This window comes from Harpia harpyja, chromosome 17, assembly GCF_026419915.1.
Source record: "Harpia harpyja isolate bHarHar1 chromosome 17, bHarHar1 primary haplotype, whole genome shotgun sequence".
NCBI classification, from domain to species: domain Eukaryota; kingdom Metazoa; phylum Chordata; class Aves; order Accipitriformes; family Accipitridae; genus Harpia; species Harpia harpyja.
The window spans coordinates 30,402,493-30,423,927 of NC_068956.1; the positions used below are offsets into that span (position 1 = coordinate 30,402,493).

The window sequence follows — 21,435 nt, forward strand, 5'->3', positions numbered from 1 at the left end:
TAGGTTGATTAACGTTAGCCAGCACGAGCCATGCACATGCCTTCTCTTGCTGTAGAAAGTAGGGCCAGATATACTTCTACACCAGGCTTGCAAGAAGACTGATTTCTTGCAAGGTTCATTTGGTGCAGCTACCTCACTGTTCAGTTCAGCTCAGGGGTAGGTTGCTTTGGTTCACATTGTGGAGCAATCGCAGAGTCCATGAGCTTCAATCCTTTCAGATGAAAATAAACCAGAAGACACATTCCAGATGCATTCAGTCCATGGCTCCAAACTGGAGCTAGTCTAAGATAAACCCTCCAAAAACATGCATAGTGTGGATATTAGGTCTTCTGCATCAACAATTTCACTTTATAGACTGCTGTTATTCAGCCACATTTTTTTCTACTGTGGACATATCCACTGACCTCTGTTTTGATATAAGATGAAGAGCTGAAGTGCTTGTTAATTAATTATTATTAAGCACTTGCAACCCTTGCAGAACAGGCTAAGAGTTGTCCACAATGACTTGCCTGAAGTCAGTGAACAAAGGAAGACTAGAACTTTGATTTAATAATTGTGATAACAACACAAAGAGTAATTTCTAATTCTTTAGGTGCAGTGTACAGATTTGCACTGCTCTCACACAACATCCTTTTGCAGGCCTGCCATCCCAGCTGTCCCCATGTGAACTTTACTTATCAGCAATATCAGTGAACACTGATATTCTTCAAAGTAATTTCTGGAGAGGCTGTCAGATGACATCTCAGACTTCAACCACTGTGGTATCATGTGGTTGTCAGTTTTGAGTTTGGCAGCCAGATATTGCCTTTAAAAAGCAACTTCAGAGATTTCAAAATCTTCCCTCCGCGGAACAGAATAATTATCTCAGTCCTTTGATCTTTGCCCAGGGGACTGGTGATGTCACCCAGTACTTCATGGCATACAACTTGTGATCTGTGCCCAATGTCCCGTTCCTGTCAGAAAATCAGGTCCACGCTTTGCGAGTCCAGAGACAGCATTGGTCACACCCAGGATTTTCCATAAGCAGGGAAATGATAATATACTTACTGATCAAAACACTGGCTATGGGAAGATTACAGTACCATGATGGAAAGTTTCATTAATCCCTCCAGAAAACCTACAGGATCTAAAAGGATTTAGAGCTCTGGGCCACAATGCATTTGTACAAACAACTTGCAGGCAAGCACTGGAAAGATTTTGTTTCTTGGCAGCCGAGAAAAACATCCTTTGAATCTGAAGTTGAAGGAAAGAGATGACTTCTCCCATTTCCACCTCCTTGGTTTTGGCCCCTTTAAAATCCCCCTTGGTTTGTGCTGTATGAGGCAGTTTATGAGCATCAGTAGGCTATGAAGAGCATTTCAGCAGGCTTGGGAAAGGCTGAGAAGAGGCATGAAGCCATGATGATGAAGAAAATGCAAGGCATTGCATCCAAATCAGCTCATGACTGAACTAGAGTTGCTATCTTTTGTATTTTCTGGGGCTGTTTTGAGAGAGGTTGGTCTTTGTTGCCATCACCAAGGATAGGTGAGAATTAGTAGGGTAAATTACCATTCTCTGGATCCCTGGCATTATTTCAGTATCAATCCTTGCAAATAAAGGGTTGGTTCAGAAGACAGATGGAAACACTTATTTGTGTTTGGGAGTCAGCAAAAGGGAATCTTGCAGATGTACATTGCTCAGATTACTTTGATTATTAATAGAATTAGTGCATGCGTTTTGGATGGCTAATGTTTATGCTGTCCTATGAGTCCTTTAGGGGAACAGTATGGCCCATGCAAAATAGCACAGAATCCTCCCCCAGTAGATTCTAAAACTTGAAGTAATTGGTTCCCTTCAATTCTGCTTGGATATATTAGAATATTATATTTTAAATTTAATTTTTTTTAAATTGGAGATTTAGAATTGGAAGTTACACAATAACCTATTAAAGTAATAGCTGCAATGCTTATGATCCCCAGAGTCTGAACTGTGTTAAGCCATTTGTGAAGCATATGAACTGAGAGACACCATGGTAATTTAAGCACAACGAACCTGAGGCATAACACCATCATTTTCTCAAGTAATTCTCATCCATCTTTGCATTCCTTGAACAAAATGAAAATTCAGTACAGCATGTAGCATAGGAACAATAGAAAGGTCTTGGCTTATATGAGAAAACCTGTAATACTGTATTATTCTTTGGAAGAATGCAAATGTAAAACAGCATACAATACTGAAGACTGACTTTTCTCTGGCCTATAAGTACCGTATGTAAAATTAATGCAAGTTTTAACTAGGAAATAGATGAGGTTCTTTTAGTGCTAGGTTTTACAGATTAGCACTCTACATCAAATTTTCTGAAATCTTTTTAGTGTTAAAATATCCTACTTCAGGTTTTTATTCTACTCTTAGGATTGAATACTAGACTTTCCATACTTGTACTATAGTACTTTAGAAAGCAGAGGCTGCACAAGTTTCTGGACTGTGAAGTTTTACCTGTAATTTAAGCTGGTTTAATGTTGAATTTGTCACCACAGTTGTGCATGACATTTCACATTATAGTTAGAAAGAGAGTAAGAAATTAGAATATTGCTGTTATCTGCATTTTTTTTTTCAAATGGACTTTGAAAACTGTTGTTCTCCCCAAACAACACAGTATCCTCATGACACGCATGAATGCATTATGTTTACAACTCACCATTACTGGTGACTAAGCCTCTTTCCAGCTCTCATGTCATTGCAGTATGTGAGTACCCTTCTCCTCTCCCTTGGATGCCCACTTCTGTAACAGGCAGTGCAGCTCTTGAACAAATAATCCTCTGGGCCAGAATCCAGACCAGAATCTTCAAAGTTATTTTAATGTGGAGATCACCAAGCACGTCCTACATACCAGCTTCAGAGGAAATAGCATAAAGGCTAAATCAGTGAAGTTCAGGTTTTAATACTACCTGCTGCATTGTTGAGCCTTAAGACATTTGAATTTAGTTTGCTAGCTTTTAAGACCTGAGAAATCTGAAATGTAAGATAGCATGTTTTCTTTCTCCTTTGACTTTTTTTCAATCTCTGGGATTTAAATAAATGCCATAAAGCCTGAAAGATCTCTATAGCAAAACAGCTCCTTTAGTAACTACTGAGGAGGCCAAAACAACCAGCTAAGACAGAAGTGGCTTTTTGTCACGTAATGTTAAAGGAAATATGTCCTACCATAGCATGGTTATTTACTCTCATGTCAAGCCAGAACTCTCAACTGAAGTATTACCTTGGCTTAGCAGTGGAGTAAATGACCACAAGGTGTTGTGTCCTGCGGGCTATGGTTCTACTCTTTATTAGAAAAGTTCATGGGGTTTTCTGTTCTCATGCCACAGCTGCCGATGAAAGCATCCAAGTGGGTGCCCACCGACAGTTCCTAACACGCTCTACATGCAAGTTAAACATGGTCACTGGCAAACGGTACCTCCTCATGGGGAAAGATGGGCAAACGGTTGATTGCAACAACAAGTAAGTGCAATGGTTTCTGAGCAGCAGTGGCTGCTATTGCTATTTGTGGGCCAAACTTCTTGGGGACCGATTCTGCTGGCATTACTAAAATGCGAAGAGTAACTTAACTAACTCTCTAGGCAAAAGGCAAGCTGTGGGGAAGAGCTCAGCCACCCAAATCCATCAGCTCATCTATATGTGCAGAGCCTGGTTCCCACACTTTTCAGAATCAAAATGTGGCCATCACTCCACTGGGTTAACAACTCACAGCTAGAAAAGGAGAATGGGAACCGCTACATAGTTCCATCTACTGCAAAGGCCTTACACAACTGCTGTGTTTGCAAAAGAAATGGGTGGGACTGTGGCTAAAAGCAGCTCTTAAAGCTTCTGTTACATCATGCATGTAAATACGTCATTCTTCTCATTTCTTATTGGGAATTTATCTTCTCATTTCTCAAGGAAATTTATCTGAGGAGGAATTTAGTCTGACTATTAAGTAATCAGTGAGGAAGCCATCTTAAATATTTAATTTCCCTGTGAACTGCAGAAAGGTAGTGCCTTTGGAAGGTTCTAGGAGGGAGACCTTCTCGGTCAAATTGTAAACATAACTTCCTGAAACCTTAAAAGGTCCCCTCTCTCCATCTCTATATGACACCAATGTGAGTGTTTAGGTCAGGATGCCTGCTTCAACAGATGCCTACTAAAGACCAAAGACTCCATGTGGAGGTGTAACCTCTAAAGTCTTCTCCAGCCCAGCCATAAAATGCCAGATGCTACATGGTCTCTCACCACAGAAAATTAGGAAACATTTTCAGATATTCTGTTGTATCTAAACACCCCTTCACTGTGTCCCATTGGTGTTCACTGGGGCTTTTTGTGCTCCTCCAGAAAACTCCAATAGAAACTTAGCCCAAGCTCACCTGGTGTCACTCAAAACACAAGTACAGCCAGGTTTGTCCCAGCTTGGCACTGACTCTTCCTAAACTTTATTCAAAGCTCAGTTAACCTGCCGATGAAACTAGATTTCAGGCAAGTTTCTTGGCTAGTATAACTCCTCTTGATCTCAGAGATGCTTCAGTGGAGGGATGTGACCCCATGAGGTTTACACTTTCCTCTTGCTGCAGGTCAGCAGTAGTGTCTCACCTCCTTTACCTGTCCCACTTGCACTCAGGATGCAGTACTTCCTTGATGCACAAGCCTGGGTAGAGAAAATTCCAGACGACAGCGAGTGCCGCACCACCCTGCACCGGCAAGCCTGTGCTGACCTGCAGGACTTCATGAACGTCCCTGACAGCCTGTGCCTCTTCTGAACAATTGCTCTGCTCCCCACATCCTATCCAGGTGACTGCGACTCAGCTCCTTCCTGAATTTTTCTTGCAAAGTCTGTACATCAGAGTGGCACTTGAAACATTGCAGAGCTGCTTCTGCTGCTATCTGTTTTGCTGACTGGGGTGTTTTCTTGTAGATGGGAGGGGAGTAATATAACAAAAATTGCAGTTACTCTACTAGTTATTGTGTTTTTTGTCCCTGACACTGGTGAAGAGAGCAGGAATTTCTGTCTCCCTGATCCATTATACAACAGTGCATTTATCCTGCAGGGGCTCGAATGAAAAAAATATTGTGCTTGCAGAGCTGCTTAATTGCTGCAGTCATTGTCACTGTACATGAAAGAGGCCAAGAAATTTGCATGGGTCAGAAAGAAGACTCGGCATTCATGGGCTTACCAAGTATAGCCTGTGTTATGCTGCTGCTGAAAGAAAAGAGCTCCTAACACTCATGCTTCAGCACTTCAGTGAATTTCTGATTTTACTTGTGAGTGCTTACGTAGGGGAACGAATGACTCCACTTGTACCACAGCAGGATTCCCATAGACGCTTTTGAAGCTGGAGCTGGAACTGGCCCAGCATCAGGGATGGGCAACTGGACTGGATGTGTTTTGTGCCTGACCCAGGAGTCCTGCACAGGCTAGTTAGTGCTCTTAGCACTCTGATGGCACAGAATTGTGTTTTAATTGCCCTCTGTAGTCACATGTTTTTCAAGCTTTTTTTTTTTTTAGAGTTTAATTAATTTGCATTGCTTTAAAAAGAAAAAACCCTGACACAATCTGTGGTTGCATTTTCCTAAAGCATTGCTGCTTTTGTGGCTATCCAAACAGCTCTGTAGTGGAGATGCAATATTTGTCAGGGAAAGGTGGGGGGTTTACTGCCACAGATATAAAGGCTTCCACAAATGGCAAACTAAGTTGGCAATGAAAAATAACCCCCAAACTCAAAACGTCTTTTTTCTTAGGATAAGAAAGAGTCTGTAGAAAATGTTTTGATAACACTGATACATAGATAACTTGCAAATACAGGTTTTACTTCTTTAGTTTGCCAGCAAAATTCCATTTGGCAGTCATGTCTGAAGGAGAGAAGAGCTGCAATAAAAAGCTGTGTTTGCTGAACAGGTCACCATCCTCAGATGCTCATACCACTGTCTTCGTGCCAGCAGCTACTGAGTGCAAAAATTTGCCACCTGGACTGCTTGTGTTACACTGCAGTAAAAATAAGAAGGGCCTGTATCAACAATATGATAATTAGTAGGTCCATGCTGATCTGGTTATTCTGGAGTCAAATGACCCTATTGGATAGGAGGGGCAGCAGTGAGCCTTGTGTGGAGAAGACACTATACAGCACCAGCACCTACCAGAACAGCCACTCCACAAGAGCCTTCAGATTCACAGCCCATCACTGCCCAGCTCTTTTTGAAGGCTGAAAACTCAGGTATAATGGCAGCTGAACTCAGATATCAGGCATGTCCCCTGCTCAGCTGCCAGGCATTGCATGGATGGAGGGTGGGGAAGGCTCATTTTATGAAAACCTGCACCACTGCTTCGTGATATCTGCATGGGAGGATAAGAAACCTCCTGAAAGTGAAAGACACACACTTAAATTAACATAGGACAATTTGTTTTCCTCAAGGTTTGCCCCAGCTTTCAGATTTAGGAAATGTGACTGTAATGCATGAGCATATATTCTCTTCCTTTTATTACTGAGCTTATAAAAATGTCAGTGATATGGCAAAATCCAGCTGAGGTCAGTAAAGCAAGTACTAATTTTTACTCATATAAGATAAAGAATAGGCTGTTCCACTGACATACCAATTATCTAGTAATTCTGCTAACAGTTATGAAAGAATACCTCTAAAGTTAAAGGCCAAATCCTTCTTTCCACTGCACAGGACTTGAGTTAAATACCAGCATCTGACCCGTTTGCTCTGTGGAGTACATCAAGTGCTCAGAGGTTCTTGCTTAGCAGACAATTCACCAAATAATTGCTACACTCAAGACTCTGTAAAATGTGGTAAAAGCACCATTAAAATTTCATATTGGGTCTAACATGCATCTTTACATGTTTTCTTCCATTTAACTTGGAGATGAGTCTATGCTGAAACTGCTTAGTGCCTGAACTTTGCAAATGCAGTCTCCTAATGTGAGAGCTATGTGAGGCTATTAAACTATTTTTACTCCTATTTTTGGTACAGAGGACCCAGGCATGCTTGTACTTTAATGCTGGTAATCTGGAACCCCTTGCTTCCTGGGAAACCCTTTAAACCTTTGCCCAAGGACCCAGCACAGAGCAGTCTCTATCCCTCTCTATTTTTCTGCCCCAAACTCTCAAGCACATTTTTAGGGAAAGGAAAGACAATAGTAGAATTATTCTCTGCTGCCAAGGTTGTTAAAGTTTGCAGGTAGTGCAGCTGAAGACCTGCTGGAGACTCAGCCAGCACCATGGAGGCCTGCTTGAGGGCTTTAGAAGCATTCATTTTCCCTCTGCTGCCACAACCTGCAGAGTAAGAGAAATGGAAATGGTGCCATGATGCATAGTGGTGAAAATCCATCTTTACTATAAGGAGAAAACAAACAGGCACTTGGATGCCTGGGACAAAGATACGGGAGCTTGAGGGGGTAGACATTGCCGTGGATCTCACCTTAGCTCTTGCCTCTTGAGCAGCCTCTGCTTCAGCTGCCGTTGGCCTCTGCACGGCCACGGGAATCCTGACATCTTTGATCTCCGCTTGGGCCACTTTGACTCCCTGTTGCTCCATGGTGCTGTCGAGGATAGCCTTAGGGACAAACACACAACCCACCATGAACAGCACAGTGATGGCAGAGAGTACACTGCTACTTGGACAGAAGGAAAGGCAGCATGCAAACCTGCATGTGGCAGTACATTCCCCCCCCATCCTGCCAGCAGGAAACAAAACTTCTCCGGGAAGGGAGAAGGGGAAGGAAACCCTGGAGGCTGCAGGTTGAAATTTGAACTGGCCAGTCGAGACGCACCAGGTACACCGAGGTGACCCTCCTGTCCAATAGGATTAAATGCCCACAGGTGGGATTCGACAGGGGTATAAAGGGGTCCCGCTGGAGGACATGTTGGAACCAGTCCTCCTCAGAGCGGCGGGTCTGCGGTTGGGGACTCCCCCTCGGGTCGGGGCACCGCCTGGGGTAACTCCTGGAGGGAGAGAGCCCTCAGCTTTTGGGTGAGTGATACGCGCGTTTTGAGCCATCACTTTAAATCTTGGGGATTCTTAAGTCGGCTGTGTAGTATTAATTTTCTTTACATCATTGAGCCTGTGGTTTTATAAAATGTTACCGGACTTCTAACTAGCTTTTGCTGAAGAATAAATCTGAGTTTTAACACCTGTTGGATTTGGTTAGTCGTGCATCCATAACACTGCACAACAGAAAGACGGGCCCTCCAGGGGCACCAAGATCCAACGTGTGGGTGTACGATGGGTACCGCAACTTTATGACACTCTTGCTCATCAACACTGGTGTCTCCTGTGTGGCTTCCCTACTGCCTCCTAAATTATGATCCCCATTCTTTCTTTAGGTGGGCACTTACCAAACTTCTCCCTTTTACATAGTAATACTACAGCAGCTTCCTAAAACAGCACAACGCTGTAAAAGCACACTATGGGTGAAAGATACAGCACAGCCCTGGAGCACTGACATGCTCTTCTGGGCTAAGGCTCCTGGGCACTACTGCAATCCACGTCACCACCATGATCCTGGCTCTGCCAATGGCTGCTCTCCTGCCTGGAGAGGGGTACAATCTCTCTTTGATTTGACTATGCCTTGTCTCTGACTGAAAAGAGCAAATCAGGTGTTGGATTTCTTCTCTGCTCTCTCCTTGGCTGCCAAATAAAAAACAAAACAGATGGCATTTTAAAGCATAAAACAACTCGTTTCTGTACTCTTAGTTGTTATTACAGGAGATACAAGCCTTGCCTTGATTAAACCTCAATCAAGAGTCTGCTCAAGATAGAGCTTCCCACAAGCAGCAGACTTCTTTCTCACCACTTGCAGCAGCCTCTGAGCAAAGACTAAACTGATTTATTCAAGACACTGGATAATTTCAGAATCTTCATTGCTTTTTGATAGGAAATAAATCTTCTATAAGAACATGGGGAAATACCTTTGGAATAACTCCTTCTGACTCTAAGCAGCATAACTGAAAAAAACATAAAGGAAAATGTTATTGTTGAAGAAAGAAAGAGAGATTATTTCTAATTTGCTACTCCTCCGAACACATCTCCATGCTTCTCGGTGAATTTTGAGAGCCAGATTTACCTGGATACTGTGTGCAATCTCCTCCTGACTTGCCAGGAGCTGAGCCAAACTCTGTGTACCCAGAACATTTCTTAGGGTTGTCTGTGCCAAGAGGAAGGTAGCTGAGTGGACATCAGTGATGCTAGCAATGGCACTGACAGCACTGTGGATCCTGTAGTACACCGCCCCATCGACTTGGGTAGTAATGGCATCTTTTGTGAGAATCTGCATTCCAGAAATGTACAGAATTAGAGAAGGATCCAATAAGACATCCTTTGTCAAGGAAGGGGAATAATTTTTTTCCCCCTTAGTGAGGAAAAGGCCCTGATAATTCAAGGAAACTAAGAATTTATTTTGATTTCTCTGTCGTTCCTCCGAGAAATTACTTTAAGGAAGCTATCCAGCATCACCAAAGTTTAAAATGGGGCAAAATGTTGTATATAGCCTTTAAACAACTGTTTCAATAGGAAGTGAATCTCATAACTTGAATTAATGTCTTCTGCAATAATAAATGATGGCTATCCTCTTCCTTTCTTGTAGAAAAGGCCATTAATGTTTTTATACATTGCATGCAGTTTGGAAGATGTGTGCTACTTCCCCTAAACTATGTAAGAAACACCAGCAAATTATAACAAAAATTAAAAGCAAAGTTCAAGAAATTGTGAGAAGAAACTCTGAAAACTACTTCAGTATTCATAGAGGTGTTGTGTCATCTTTTGCCAGACAAGTCCCCTGCCTCAGCAGGCAGCTGGCCTCAGCGGAGCACTAATGATGCTCCACTATCTCTTCCCTCCTCAGCATCTTTAGCCTCCAAGTAAATGCTTCACAGAAGCCCTGCCAAACACTGCAGAAGCTTTGCCAAAAGCTGCTAAGCCTTGTAAAGCACAAGTACTGCAACCACCTTCCTTCCAGTCTCCCATTTCAGGGGAGCCATTTTTCATTCCACCACATGCACCCCTGCAACCTGCACTCTGAGAAAAGGCTCTCTGTGATTACAGAAAGATAATGGTCCAAGAAACAGCTCCTGGGGAACACAATGGGCAATCCTGGGGGCCAAAGGGATCCTGGGGCCATCTCCTCCTCCTCTGCTCTTCCTGTAGAGAAGGGCACAGCAGTGCCAACTCACGAGCAGAAGCATTGTACTGCAGTGGGGCTAGGGCCACATGGAGCCAAAACTTTATCCGGAGGACAGGAATTGCTCAGCAACTGATTCTTCAGATTAAATTCCTCAGTCAATATTTGTCAATAAAATGCCTAAAGATATGCCCCATCACTCCTGCTTGGATCTGAGTTTTGTGGATGATTGCTAATTCCTGTTAGTTTAAGGAGATCTGTTACCCATATGTAATTTTCAGAAACATGTAGAGTGTGCGTACCTTCAAGCAGCAACTACAACATCAGTGAAGGCTTTTTTGAACTGTGAGCTGCACGTCAGGTCTGATTTTATTAGGCCATTCATTTCTGCATATCTTACACTAGTCTATTGCTTCATTTCCATGTATGGAATAACAATATAATTGTGAATTTTTTAGCCTCTCCTCTCTTGTCCTCTCTGTCTCCCATCTGCAGTTCTATCCCCACCCCCCCATCTGTTATCTCACAGTTCTGAACATCAGCAAGAGGAGTTTGCTTGACCTGCAGTGGTGCGTCTGCAGGTTTTCATAAGTAGAAGTTCTGTAAGCAGTTTGGAAATCAGAAGATACAGCAAATAAGCTAATTCTATATGGTAGCTCACAGCTGCAAGACTATAAAACACCTGCATTATTTTTGATCATGATGCCATGAATCAGCTCTATCTTTTATTTCTGTCTTAGATGGCTGCTAAAGAATAGTTACCTCTTGTGGAGGAATGTTACAGGTAACTGTTCTAAGATCAACCTTGATCAATGTATCTGTACATGGAAGTATGAGGATCATACCTGAAAAATAAAAGTAATTAGATGAAAGACTTCTGAAAGCTAAGTCTAGCAACAGATATCCTGTGCAAAGCAAAGAGATGGAAATATCTACAGGGTGGGGAATGAGCCCACTTACTACTACAGCTGTTCTTTCTGCTACAGGAGGTGACAACAGTGAGGTTTTGCATTTTCAAATAACAGAGGGAAATGCAGATATCTGCAAATAATATGAATTTATTAGAGCTTAATGAGCTAGAGCTCTGGACTAGGAATGGGCAGATTGCAGTTCTGGTCTCAAATCTGCCGTGAGATTTTTTGCAAAAATTCCTTCCGTGCTTTTGTTTAGTTCCCCCTTTTTAAATCACAAGCCATTTATGGTACAGTATGTGTTCCCCCAGGAAAGACATCCCCCAGGTCCAGATTCCTGCAGCACTTGTAGGCTCCCACATGAGGAACGTTGTCCCAAGATCTGACACATCCTGTAAAGGAGTCCCCACTCTCCCTTCACTGGAGAGGGAGACTTGACATAACTATTATTCTAATCTCAGCACCTTGCTTAGGTGCCCAGAGCCACACAGAAGAGCTCTGCACCTGCCCTAGCTGCTCTTTGGACTACATGGCTATTATTCAAGAGGAAGGACAGTCCCTGAAAAGGACTTTTTCCTCTTATTTCAGCTTCCAGTTTGCCCAGTTTCATTGCATAGAGGTGGTAGCTGCACTGATGCAAATACCTCATGTTGTTGGGTTTGGTTTGTATTTGTGATTTGTAACCTGATCCTAGGTGACTCTAACAAACTCTGTATCGATGCAGAATGTCCCTGCCCTGACACATTTACTATTTTCAGAGCAGAAGACAGCTAAAGCGCTGGCAGCAACAAGCAGTGCTGTAAGTGAGGTACAGGGAGAGTGGTCACAGTCACTCAAAAAAGTCTGTGGCAGATCTCAAGACTGCATTTAAACCTCCCTGGTTCCCTGCCAGTGTCTGCAGCATGAGCTCAGCCTTCCGTTGTCCAACCTACTCAACAGCAAAGTCATACCTGGTATCAAGGTCCTCAACCTTCTGTGTTGTGCTCTGACAGGGGGGTGGCTTTATCTTCTCTTCGGAAAAATGAACAGCCTGCAGGTAAAGGAACTGCAGCAGAGAGGACCATCCCATCTCCCCCTATGCTATGAAGAAGGATTTCATGGATCTCTGCAATTCTCTATGTGGTTAGAGTGCATCGTAATAAAATAAAACCAGTGCATCTTAACAGAATAAAACTGCATGCATTCACCTGGTCCCTTTGCTTTCTTAGACAGTATATGTCCCAGACGAAATACAACAACACATTCATATTCTCTGATAACCTAGGAAAATATTTTAAATTTAGAATTTTACAACCAATTCTATTGCCACTCTCTGGTCTGATTTTTTTAATCTTTGGCATCCATATTAAATGTGAAAAAAGTACAAATAATATAGGAACCAAGCAAGCTGCAAATCACTAGGCATTTTACATCTTCTCCTCACCTTATGCTTTGCTGGAAGAACTCAGACCCTGGCCCTGCAAACAGGTTACAAAACAGATCAAGTATGAAAGAGTTGCCACTGATCTAATGAGGCTACCCACAACTCTCCCAACATCAGTACTACACTCAGAAGAGCTGTAGGCAAAGTATGTCTCACCTCAGATTAGCTAACTACTTCGGTTAGTGTATCAGGACTACTCAAGGCCTGGTGTTCAGGGCAATCACCCTGGTAACTCATCCCTAAAAACTGCTTTAAATTAATCACCTTATGCCCATATCTTGAAGGGGCATTTTGTGGGTTTAGGTTATACAGTCACTCAGTGCAGGGACCCGTGTTCCCATGCACTCATGTTAATCACTAGTGTTGGCAGCATCTGGTATGAGTTCTGCAGAAAAGTTTGTAGATTTATTCTCCCAGTGTTGTAAAGCAGGGAATTTTAACTGATGATGGAAGTTGAGATTGGAAGAAATTAAATGAGTAAGTTGTGGTGGTACAGAAAGTCAGTGGAAGAACATGGATCTCGGTCCCAGATCACATCTTCACTACAAGCCCTTATGATTTCCAAAAAGTGAATGTGAAGTGCCTTGTCTTAACAAAATCAATAAATCAATAAAGATAAGTAACAGTGATGATAATAGAGCGTTCTTTATGTGCCTCAAATCCCACTAGCTTGATACATGCCCAGATGGAAATAGGAAAGGTAATAAGGACCAGGAGGAATGAAAGGGAAACCAGGATCCAGCCACAGACACCAATTCCTTCCTGCCTGTCAGCTATAAAAAAAAATAAGAAGAGCAATAAATGCAAATTTTGAAAAGAGTTGCCTGAGGGATGTAGACCTAGCCCAGTGCAATCATGAGGGACTGCAAAGTCCACAGAGCCTCACTCCTTCTTCCTCCCTCCCATCGCTCACAGAAAACCACAAAAGGCCTAACCAAATATCCAACCTTATGGCCCTTCTGCCCAAAAGGTTAAAAGGTTCAGAAAGTACATTTTGTAACAGGAAAGAAAGAGGAAAAATGAAAGGCATTGCCAAAGCTGGGGGCTGTTAAGGAGAAATAAATCATATCCATGGATATGAATCTCTGTCAGTGTGTCATGGCTGGGGCAAAAAATTTAGTTTGTATGAGACAGGTATTAAGGAAAATGAGAGAACTCCTGCTGTCTTTAGATGAACACTTTGAGGAATATTGATGGACCAGTTCATCCACTGGGCCATAAGCTTCAAAATCAGTGCTTGTCAAGATACACGCCCATGCATTTTGAGCAGTTCTCTCATTGCATTCAGCTTGTCTCATCCCAAAATTTCACTATAATGAAATTTCATTATTTCATTATAATAAAAGCAAAATATATCAAAATAATTTCATTATTTTAGTGCCTGAAGGGAAGGCAGTGGTGAGCTATTGTTCAAGTACTAAAAGTTTGGGAGGCTCTTTGCAAGGAAAAGGTGATCAAGGAGCAGCTGCCCTTTGAAGAGAAGGGCAGCTGGAGCTGCTGAGGTCCTCAAAGAAGAGGCACAGAAGAGAACAAGGAGTGAAAACAGGACAGTCCTGCCATCAGGACAGAGTGCTGCAAGGTCAACTGAATTTTGCTAAATGCAGAAATGCCTTGGATCAGGAGAGTCACAGGAAAAGCAGAAGCAGCAGGCATGCGGGCTGGACTAGCCCCAAGGGCTGCCCGGCTGCCACATCTGGGCCAGAAGAGGATTTTTGCAAGTATGAGCATCAGCAGACAGGAAGCTGAACACCACAGACTATGTTTCCCAACACAAGGGGAAGAGGCAGGAGAGAGGGATGAAGGCTCAGAGGTCTCCTCAGAGAACCTCCCCCATGCTGATGGAAAGATGCAGGGTGTTTTGGATATGCTGCTTCAAAGGTCTAGGGTAGCACTGGGAATTTCTGACATCAAATAAAATTCATATGCAGATAGAAACTGATAAATAGAAAACTACTCATTTTATACTCTGTGAGAAAAAACTTGTCACCACAGTGAAACAGCATGAGGCTACCTGATCTGTAAGACACAAGCTAACAAACAGACCAGCGAATCAGGACTGACAGGTTTGTCATAAAACCCCCAGCAGCCTCGGGGAAGGAGACACAACACAGCCCTCCTGCAGCTCCTTCCTCTCTTGGGTACCCCTGTGCATAGCTGGACTGCACCTGCTGGCAATGTTAACTGCAAACCTGGGGGTTACAAACAAGCCCTTTGTTGCTCACAGTTTTGCCCATCCTACTCCCTGAGAGCTGGGCACAGAATTGCTGCACCAGGAGTCCAGCTTTCCTTCTGACTCTTTCCAACAAACTGTTATTTGAAAGCCCTGATTGTTTCATGAGGTATCATCAGCCATTCTGCCATCAGTGGTAAGAACGATTTGAGGAGCTCTCCTCAGTAAATTACCATGCAAACCTTAAGGCCATGTGTATGAAGACAGGACTTTTAAGATTTAATGTGAAAATCTTTAATGCTTTCACTGCTGCTTGTTTGCCACACAGTGTACTTCACGTTAAGACTAGTGGTGTGTCAGGCTACAACAGGTACATGAAGCACCAGCAGTCAAGCATCTTTTAATCAGTGGAAAGAGATCAAGGAAACTCATGGAATGGGCATCATTCATAATTCTTAATCCAAAACTTGGGGAAATTAATCATGGAGGGATGTCTTGTTCACTGGAACTCAATGTTTTACACTTTCTCTATTTCACCTAAATTATTAGCTTACAGAAAAATGCCTGAAGATCTTTTTCTCCAGTGCCAAACTTGGTTATGAAGAACCCGCTTGAAAACAATTTTGGATTGTAGCATCCTCTGCCATCACCCACCTGAGACCACTGTGAAGATACCCGGTAGGAATGACACAATCCACAGACAGGGGGGAATGGCTGGGAACAAATGCCCACACTCTGCAGATTGATATTTGAGCAGCTGAGAAGAGGTAGGGGGCCAAGATACCGCTTATTGCTACTATGGGCAAAAAGCACACATCCAAAACTTAACAAAGTACAACTGAATCCTTCTCCATGAGAACTGTCCTAGAGATCCTGATGCCCGGTAAAAATGTAGATTCCAATGAGAAAAGCAGGATATGAAAAGTATGCCTTCTTAATAGTGAATCCTGACTTAGCTTCCCAAAACCCACCACAACCGTTCTCCGATTACCCCAAATTTTCAAACCATTTAACCACAAGACAAATGGAAGACTCTAGAAAAGCACGATAGTGAATAAGCATCAGTCACAACCCAACATATCAGTGACCTGATTTTGCCATGCCTATATATAGATTACAAGAGTCGTAACCACCAAAAAACCTCACTTGGGTCTACAGTCCAGAGCGAACCAAGAGCTGCAATGCATTGCAAAATGTGAAAGCTCATCAATCAGCAGCTGTGGAAAAGCTTCGAGACACTCGTAAGATTCACTTCATTTTTAATTCATGCGCTCATCATGGTACATCATGAACACACTTGATACACAAAATCACGATGTGGGTGTCAAACTTGAAAAGCAAATGAAAAGCTCATGTCCAAGTTGTCTTGTGAAGAATATAAAGAACTGCGGGCAAAAATCTCCCAGGTCTCCTACAGCAACAAAGAGATGGAATAGACTCAGCCTCTTGTAACCACTATATACCCTCCTGCTTTCTGCAAGCACCCAAATCAATCCTGCCAAGACACAGGCTTGTCCCACCACACCATCCATATTTATGGCCAGACACAATGGTAAAAACAGCACACATTGCCAGTAACAACTTGGATTGGCATCAGTTCCCTTGCTTGGAGAGCACCAGCTGTTCATCACGCCAGTCCAAACACATCAAGCGTCTTTCTAGGCTGAAAAATTCTTCTACCTTTCCTAACTAACTCATATTTTAACCTTTCCACCTCATCCCTACATACAGAAGCGTACCGATAGCTGAATCAGGCATTTTAGTCCCTGGGGTCATTTTGCTGGAAGGTAGATGCTGACGCATGCTGGCAGGGCAATAGGAGGCAATTTGCTCTGTCACTCACAGTGGCAGAGTCTGAATTTTCATCTCCAGCCTACGTGGGAGACATGATGAATGCCTGGGATCAAATGTACTTTTTTTGTTTGGTTAGTTTTGCTCCTTTTTATTATGAGAAAAAACCCACACACATACACAAAGCAAGGCTTACCAATTAGATGCTCCATGTTGTTTTTCTTGGGCATCTCTCTCTTGGGATCCATCCCATTCGAGGGAAGCTCTGATCCCCTCACAGACGAGACAGCAGCATATCTTGAGACTGCACAGTGCTCATGCAAAGCGCTGAAGAGAGAGGCAGGGTGAGAGAAGGAGAAATCCCCACCTGTAAGAGAGCCCTCTGGGAGTTAGTTACCCTGGTGAGGAGGGGATGTTTACAGAAACAAAGTCTTGCGGATCAGGGTTGTCTCTGATGTAACTCCATGGTCTTCTGTGGCCATCTTCTGGCTAGGGATGCACTTCACCCAGCTGGTTTTACACCCCACAAAATCCAAGCTGGAAATTATTTCTGTGAATCAGTAGTATCTGTCACCAGAGAGAAAAAACAAGAACAAGACAAGACAGAAAGACAAGATAAAGAGAAAACAAGTCCTATGAGGACCAGCTGAGGGAACTGGGGTTGTTTAGCCTGGAGGAAAGGAGACTGAGGGGAGACCTTATCGCTCTCTACAACTACCTGAAAGGAGGTTGTAGCGAGGTGGATGTCAGTCTCTTCTCCCAAGTAACAAGGGACAGGACAAGAGGAAATGGCCTCAAGTTGCACCAGGGGAGGTTTAGATTGGATATCAAGAAAAATTTCTTCACCAAAAGAGTTATCAAGCATTGGAACAGGCTGCCCGGGGAAGTGGTTCCATCAGCATCCCTGGAGGTATTTAAAAGACATGTAGATGTGGTGCTTAGGGACATGGTTTAGTGACGGACTTGGCAGTGCTAGGTTAACGGTTGGACTCGATGATCTTAAAGGTCTTTTCCAACCTAAATGATTCTATGATTCTATAAAGCCAGAGGCTACGGATTGAATACTGCTCCTCTGCTGTACACCTCTTAATATTATGGGACTCAGCTACTGTTCAGATCTCAAACACTAGCAACATAAATAATTCTCCAGGTGACATCCCCATTCTGTGTAGAATATCTCATCACACACTTCTTGGTACTGTCCATCACTATAGGTTGAACCCTGTTGTGCTAGTTAACCTAAAAACCACAGTAGAAGCATTTCAGCTCCAAAGTCTTAAAATTTTCCCCCAAATAAGAATATTTTTCACAAAACAGTTTTTAATACTGACAATCAAACCAAGCATAGCATTTCAGAGTAGGCCATTTCTGAAGGCTGCAGCAGCACAGAGCAGCCTTCTCAAAGGACACAAATCTGTTGCTTGTTATTTGAGGAAAAAATGAGAGGTGGCTTTTCATATGTAATTTATGAGTTCGACATATAGCTGCATTAATTATATGGCTGTTTTCTGTGGGCATCCATCATCTAGAATATCTTTGAAGATCTGGCTCCAGCTTCATTTCAGTCAAGTCTTCATCCCTGCCAGTAATCACATCGGCCCCAGTTGGGTCATTCAAAGCTGACTGCTCCCCAGAAAATCCTTTCTCAGCTTCACAGAGAGGAGAATACACCATTGAATGGATGTTTTAAATCACAGTAAAAACCGGAAGTACAAACAGCTTGCAAAACTGGGATTGACATACTTATTGCAACACCCTTCCAAATATGTGACAATATCCATTTGAAGTAATTTGTAGCATTTTCCTCGTTATTTGGCTTCTCACGCTGAGCTGCAAGATCAAACCTGTTCAGGACAGATGCCTACCAGCAGGGCAGCAAAGGTGGACAGTTAGAAGAAATATGTGCTTTAATTATTTCAGAAGCAAAAACATAATATGCAAAACTACCCCAACATCACCTTTTTTTAAAGCAACTCAGTTTTGTTGAAAAGAACTTTATTCCAAGCCATTTGAATGCCACGATCTACACAGCTGTTTATACCATCAGATAGATGAACAAAACATATTAAAATCTAATAGAAATAATTGCTCCCTGCTGTTTATTGATAATTCCCTGAGGTGCCTGTAAATATATCCCTTGAAAGCTGACTAAAGCAGAAGGTGTTTTTCTTTTATGTTCAGGAACATTGCTGTATTAGTTTCTCCTTGTTCATTTCAGCTGCACTTTTATTCCCCGTTTCAAAAATTTGAAGTGAAAGGCAGGGCAATCTTAGTCCTTTCTCCTTGGGGCTATACAGGGGCATGTGGATAACTCATGTCCCAAAGTGCTATAAAACACTCAGAGAAGAAAATACATCAGCGCTCTGGGGCAAAGCAGTTTACAAGCTGCAAGTTCACTGGTGCTGCTCAGCCTGGCGCAGCCCTGTATCATAGAGCAGTAACACAAAGAAAACCAGTTTGAGACCAAAGCCACTTTAGCAGGACTTACTGACTTAGAAGCAACATTAGATGAAAGCGGTTCAGGTCAGTGGCAGTTCAGCTATTTCTGCAAGGTGCTGATGTAGGTAAAGCCTTCAAAATTCTATTCCGAAAGCAGCACAAAGGCTCAGGTCAGGCATGATGATTAGGTGCTTACCTGTAAGCAGGCCATTCTCCAACAGTTCTCTGCAGCAACTGCTACATTTGCGAATGGCACCAGTCCTTTACAATTTCCCTGAAGTGTCCAGTTCCTCCCACTTATCTCATCATCCAATTGCAGAAACTTAATCCTACAGACCAGGCACCCACTTCAAAGTTTGTTAAAACCAGAACTGGAATTCTTACACACAGCCATTTCTGAAGAGTGCCAATTCCAAAGGTATCAAAAAAGTCATCAGGCAGTCCTCACATGAGATTTGCATATAACAAAGCTGTAGGTTTCAGTTTGTCTTTTTCTGACCTTTTTAGGCCCATAATACTTTCTTTCCCATGCACTGGGCTTTGGCCACTCCCTAAAGATTTCTCAGTCTAGTCTTTTCCTGGCCCTGAATTCTGCCTAGACACTAGCCTATTTGCTTCAGGCTCATCATTTCTTTCCCCCAGATCAAAATTTAGAAGTAGGGACAGGACATAGAAAAGATCAACAGTACCATCCTGTTACTTGTAGGAACACCCCCATATTGATTCTCCTCCTCGTGAAAATGGCATCAGCTTTCAATAGCTGAAGATGGGGAGATGACCGGAGGCAGCCCTTTGGCTACACTTCGCTAGAGCATGAGCAAATACGAGAGACAGTCAATCAATGGGATTGCTCCCATCTCAATCCAGAAAGGAAGGCAATCTGCAAGAACATAAGAACATTCATACCATGGCAAGTTTCCTTCCAGGCCCAGCCAAACTCACAACACTGACTTGCAAATCAGAGGAAGAGGAGGACAGAAAATTGCTCTGTTTCTCTCATATTCACTACAGCTGCAATGAAAAGCACTTGAAAGAAATAATTGAAATCTGTATTTGCACACACAATCCCAGTATGTTCTTAGTTGTTCAAGATTTTATTTCAAAGAACATTTCACTACACCTTATCTTTGCAGTCTGTCAACATAGCTGAAATAGAGCAGTAATAGGCAACTTGAACAATGAAAAAATCATAGTTAGTCCAGAATTAAGTCATACAGCAACAGCCTTTTCCCAGCACAGGCTGAGTGTAAGATCTGGCATGGTTTGCCTCAGGAGCAGACTTTTACTTGACTTTTTAAAAATGGTGCTCAAGTAAGCATGAAAGAGCTCAGGATAAATCACCCCCTTCAGAAATTCCAATGCTGGGTCACAGGAGTTTGCTGCAATGCAGAACACAGACTTTATCCCTGAAGAGAAAAACATTAATAAAACCCAATTTTACATCAGGAGAAATATCTAAGAAATTGAAACTTACCTTAATCCTAACCACTGGAAAGTTCAATTTACAAAATCCTGCTCAACATGATTCGGCAAGAACAAGAGAGCCCATTCCAGACAAAAAAACTTGACAGTTTAATGCTTCTTAGCCTATTTGTTCACTTGTCTAACACTGATGATGAGCTTCTATGTAAAAGTACACCAGCTGTGCATGAAATACTCTTTTCTGGGGAAAGGTAAAGCAGCTAGACACCACTTAGCAAGTACATTGTTTCAGGAGAATACCATTTAATACAGTGGATATTCACTACTTCTCATCTGTTTTCATTTGGAGAAACAGGGCTTCACAGTCTCTTAGGTATCTTTGAGTTGTCTGATGTTCAGACAGAAAAAACCAACAACCTACACCCCATGACCATTCAATAGAAGTTTTCAGAAACAAACTAATTATTTTTTGATAAAACACTGAAGAACAGCTGATGTCTGGTACTTGCTTTTGACTACACAGTAATGTGAATTAGTTTAAACTTTGATTGCTTGATGGGGAAACTAGGACTCAAATCAGAGATCAAACTCAGTAAGGTTACAAAATGCTTACTGACTTTGAACTACTTTACATTCACATCTATGGGACAAAAGCCAATTTGCTCTTGAGAACATACCTGTATTTTTATTTTCTCCTTCTCCAACTGATTTACAAATCTACAAAGAACAAGTCATGAAAAGAATGAGAAGGAAAGTATAATGAAAGATGGTAGAGATTTTTTCCACAGATTTCTTGAGTCAAGATACAAGGCACTGATTTTAAAAGCAGTTCAGAGTGGAGAATCATTAGAATTCAACAGGTTTCACAAAATAGAAAAAATGTAAAAGTGTAATGTTTTTATCTTTAGATTTAAAGTAATATGTAAATTTCATTATTAAAATGCAAGACTACCCAACTGCTGACAAAGTATTGAGGACACTATTTAAATTTTTTATCTAAACACTTCATAGGATAATTCTATTGCCACTCTTCAGGAAACCAGTTTTATAATTCAGTATATAATTCTGCATCATAAAGAGACAGCATAATCAAGATCAAACATTAGGAAGTGTCTTAGTAAAAACAAGTTTATTCATCTGTATTTTAGGCAAATAT

At 42.2% G+C, this 21,435-nt stretch overlaps 2 protein-coding genes across 6 annotated transcripts in view; one reads left to right on the top strand and one right to left on the bottom strand.

Moving 5' to 3' along the window:
- Nucleotides 1–21,435, top strand: part of LOC128153545 (complement C4-like) — a 78,465-nt gene that overhangs the window by 44,164 nt on the left and 12,866 nt on the right. Inside the window, exons 40-42 of one of the 5 annotated variants that reach the window (XM_052812977.1) lie at nt 3,345–3,477; nt 4,628–4,797; nt 11,623–12,183. In XM_052812977.1, coding sequence (XP_052668937.1) covers nt 3,345–3,477; nt 4,628–4,766 — 272 coding nt within the window. In that variant the 3' untranslated portion in view covers nt 4,767–4,797; nt 11,623–12,183. Of the gene's footprint in view, nt 1–3,344; nt 3,478–4,627; nt 6,833–10,149; nt 10,581–11,622; nt 12,184–21,435 lie in introns of those variants that run through there. The other 4 variants (XM_052812978.1, XM_052812976.1, XM_052812979.1 and 1 more) reach the window with 4 other exon arrangements.
- STOML3 (stomatin like 3) lies at nt 7,081–21,267 on the bottom strand. The gene is made up of 7 exons (XM_052812983.1): nt 16,615–21,267; nt 13,124–13,230; nt 12,222–12,294; nt 10,886–10,968; nt 9,071–9,274; nt 7,409–7,560; nt 7,081–7,270 (listed from the first exon to the last, which is right to left on the bottom strand). The coding sequence occupies exons 1-7, from the start codon at nt 16,664–16,666 to the stop codon at nt 7,081–7,083; spliced, it is 861 nt and encodes a 286-aa protein (XP_052668943.1). The 5' UTR covers nt 16,667–21,267.

Bases quoted from the DNA above. Each gene is read 5' to 3' on its own strand.
- STOML3 (XM_052812983.1), bottom strand. From the start codon at position 16,666: ATGGATCCCAAGAGAGAGATGCCCAAGAAAAACAACATGGAGCATCTA. The intron at 7,561-9,070 runs GTAAATCTGGCT...TTTGTCCCTAAG, and splicing joins AGATTGCACACAGTATCCAG to GCTATCCTCGACAGCACCAT. The intron at 7,271-7,408 runs GTCTACCCCCTC...AGGTTGTGGCAG, and splicing joins AAGGTGAGATCCACGGCAAT to CAGAGGGAAAATGAATGCTT.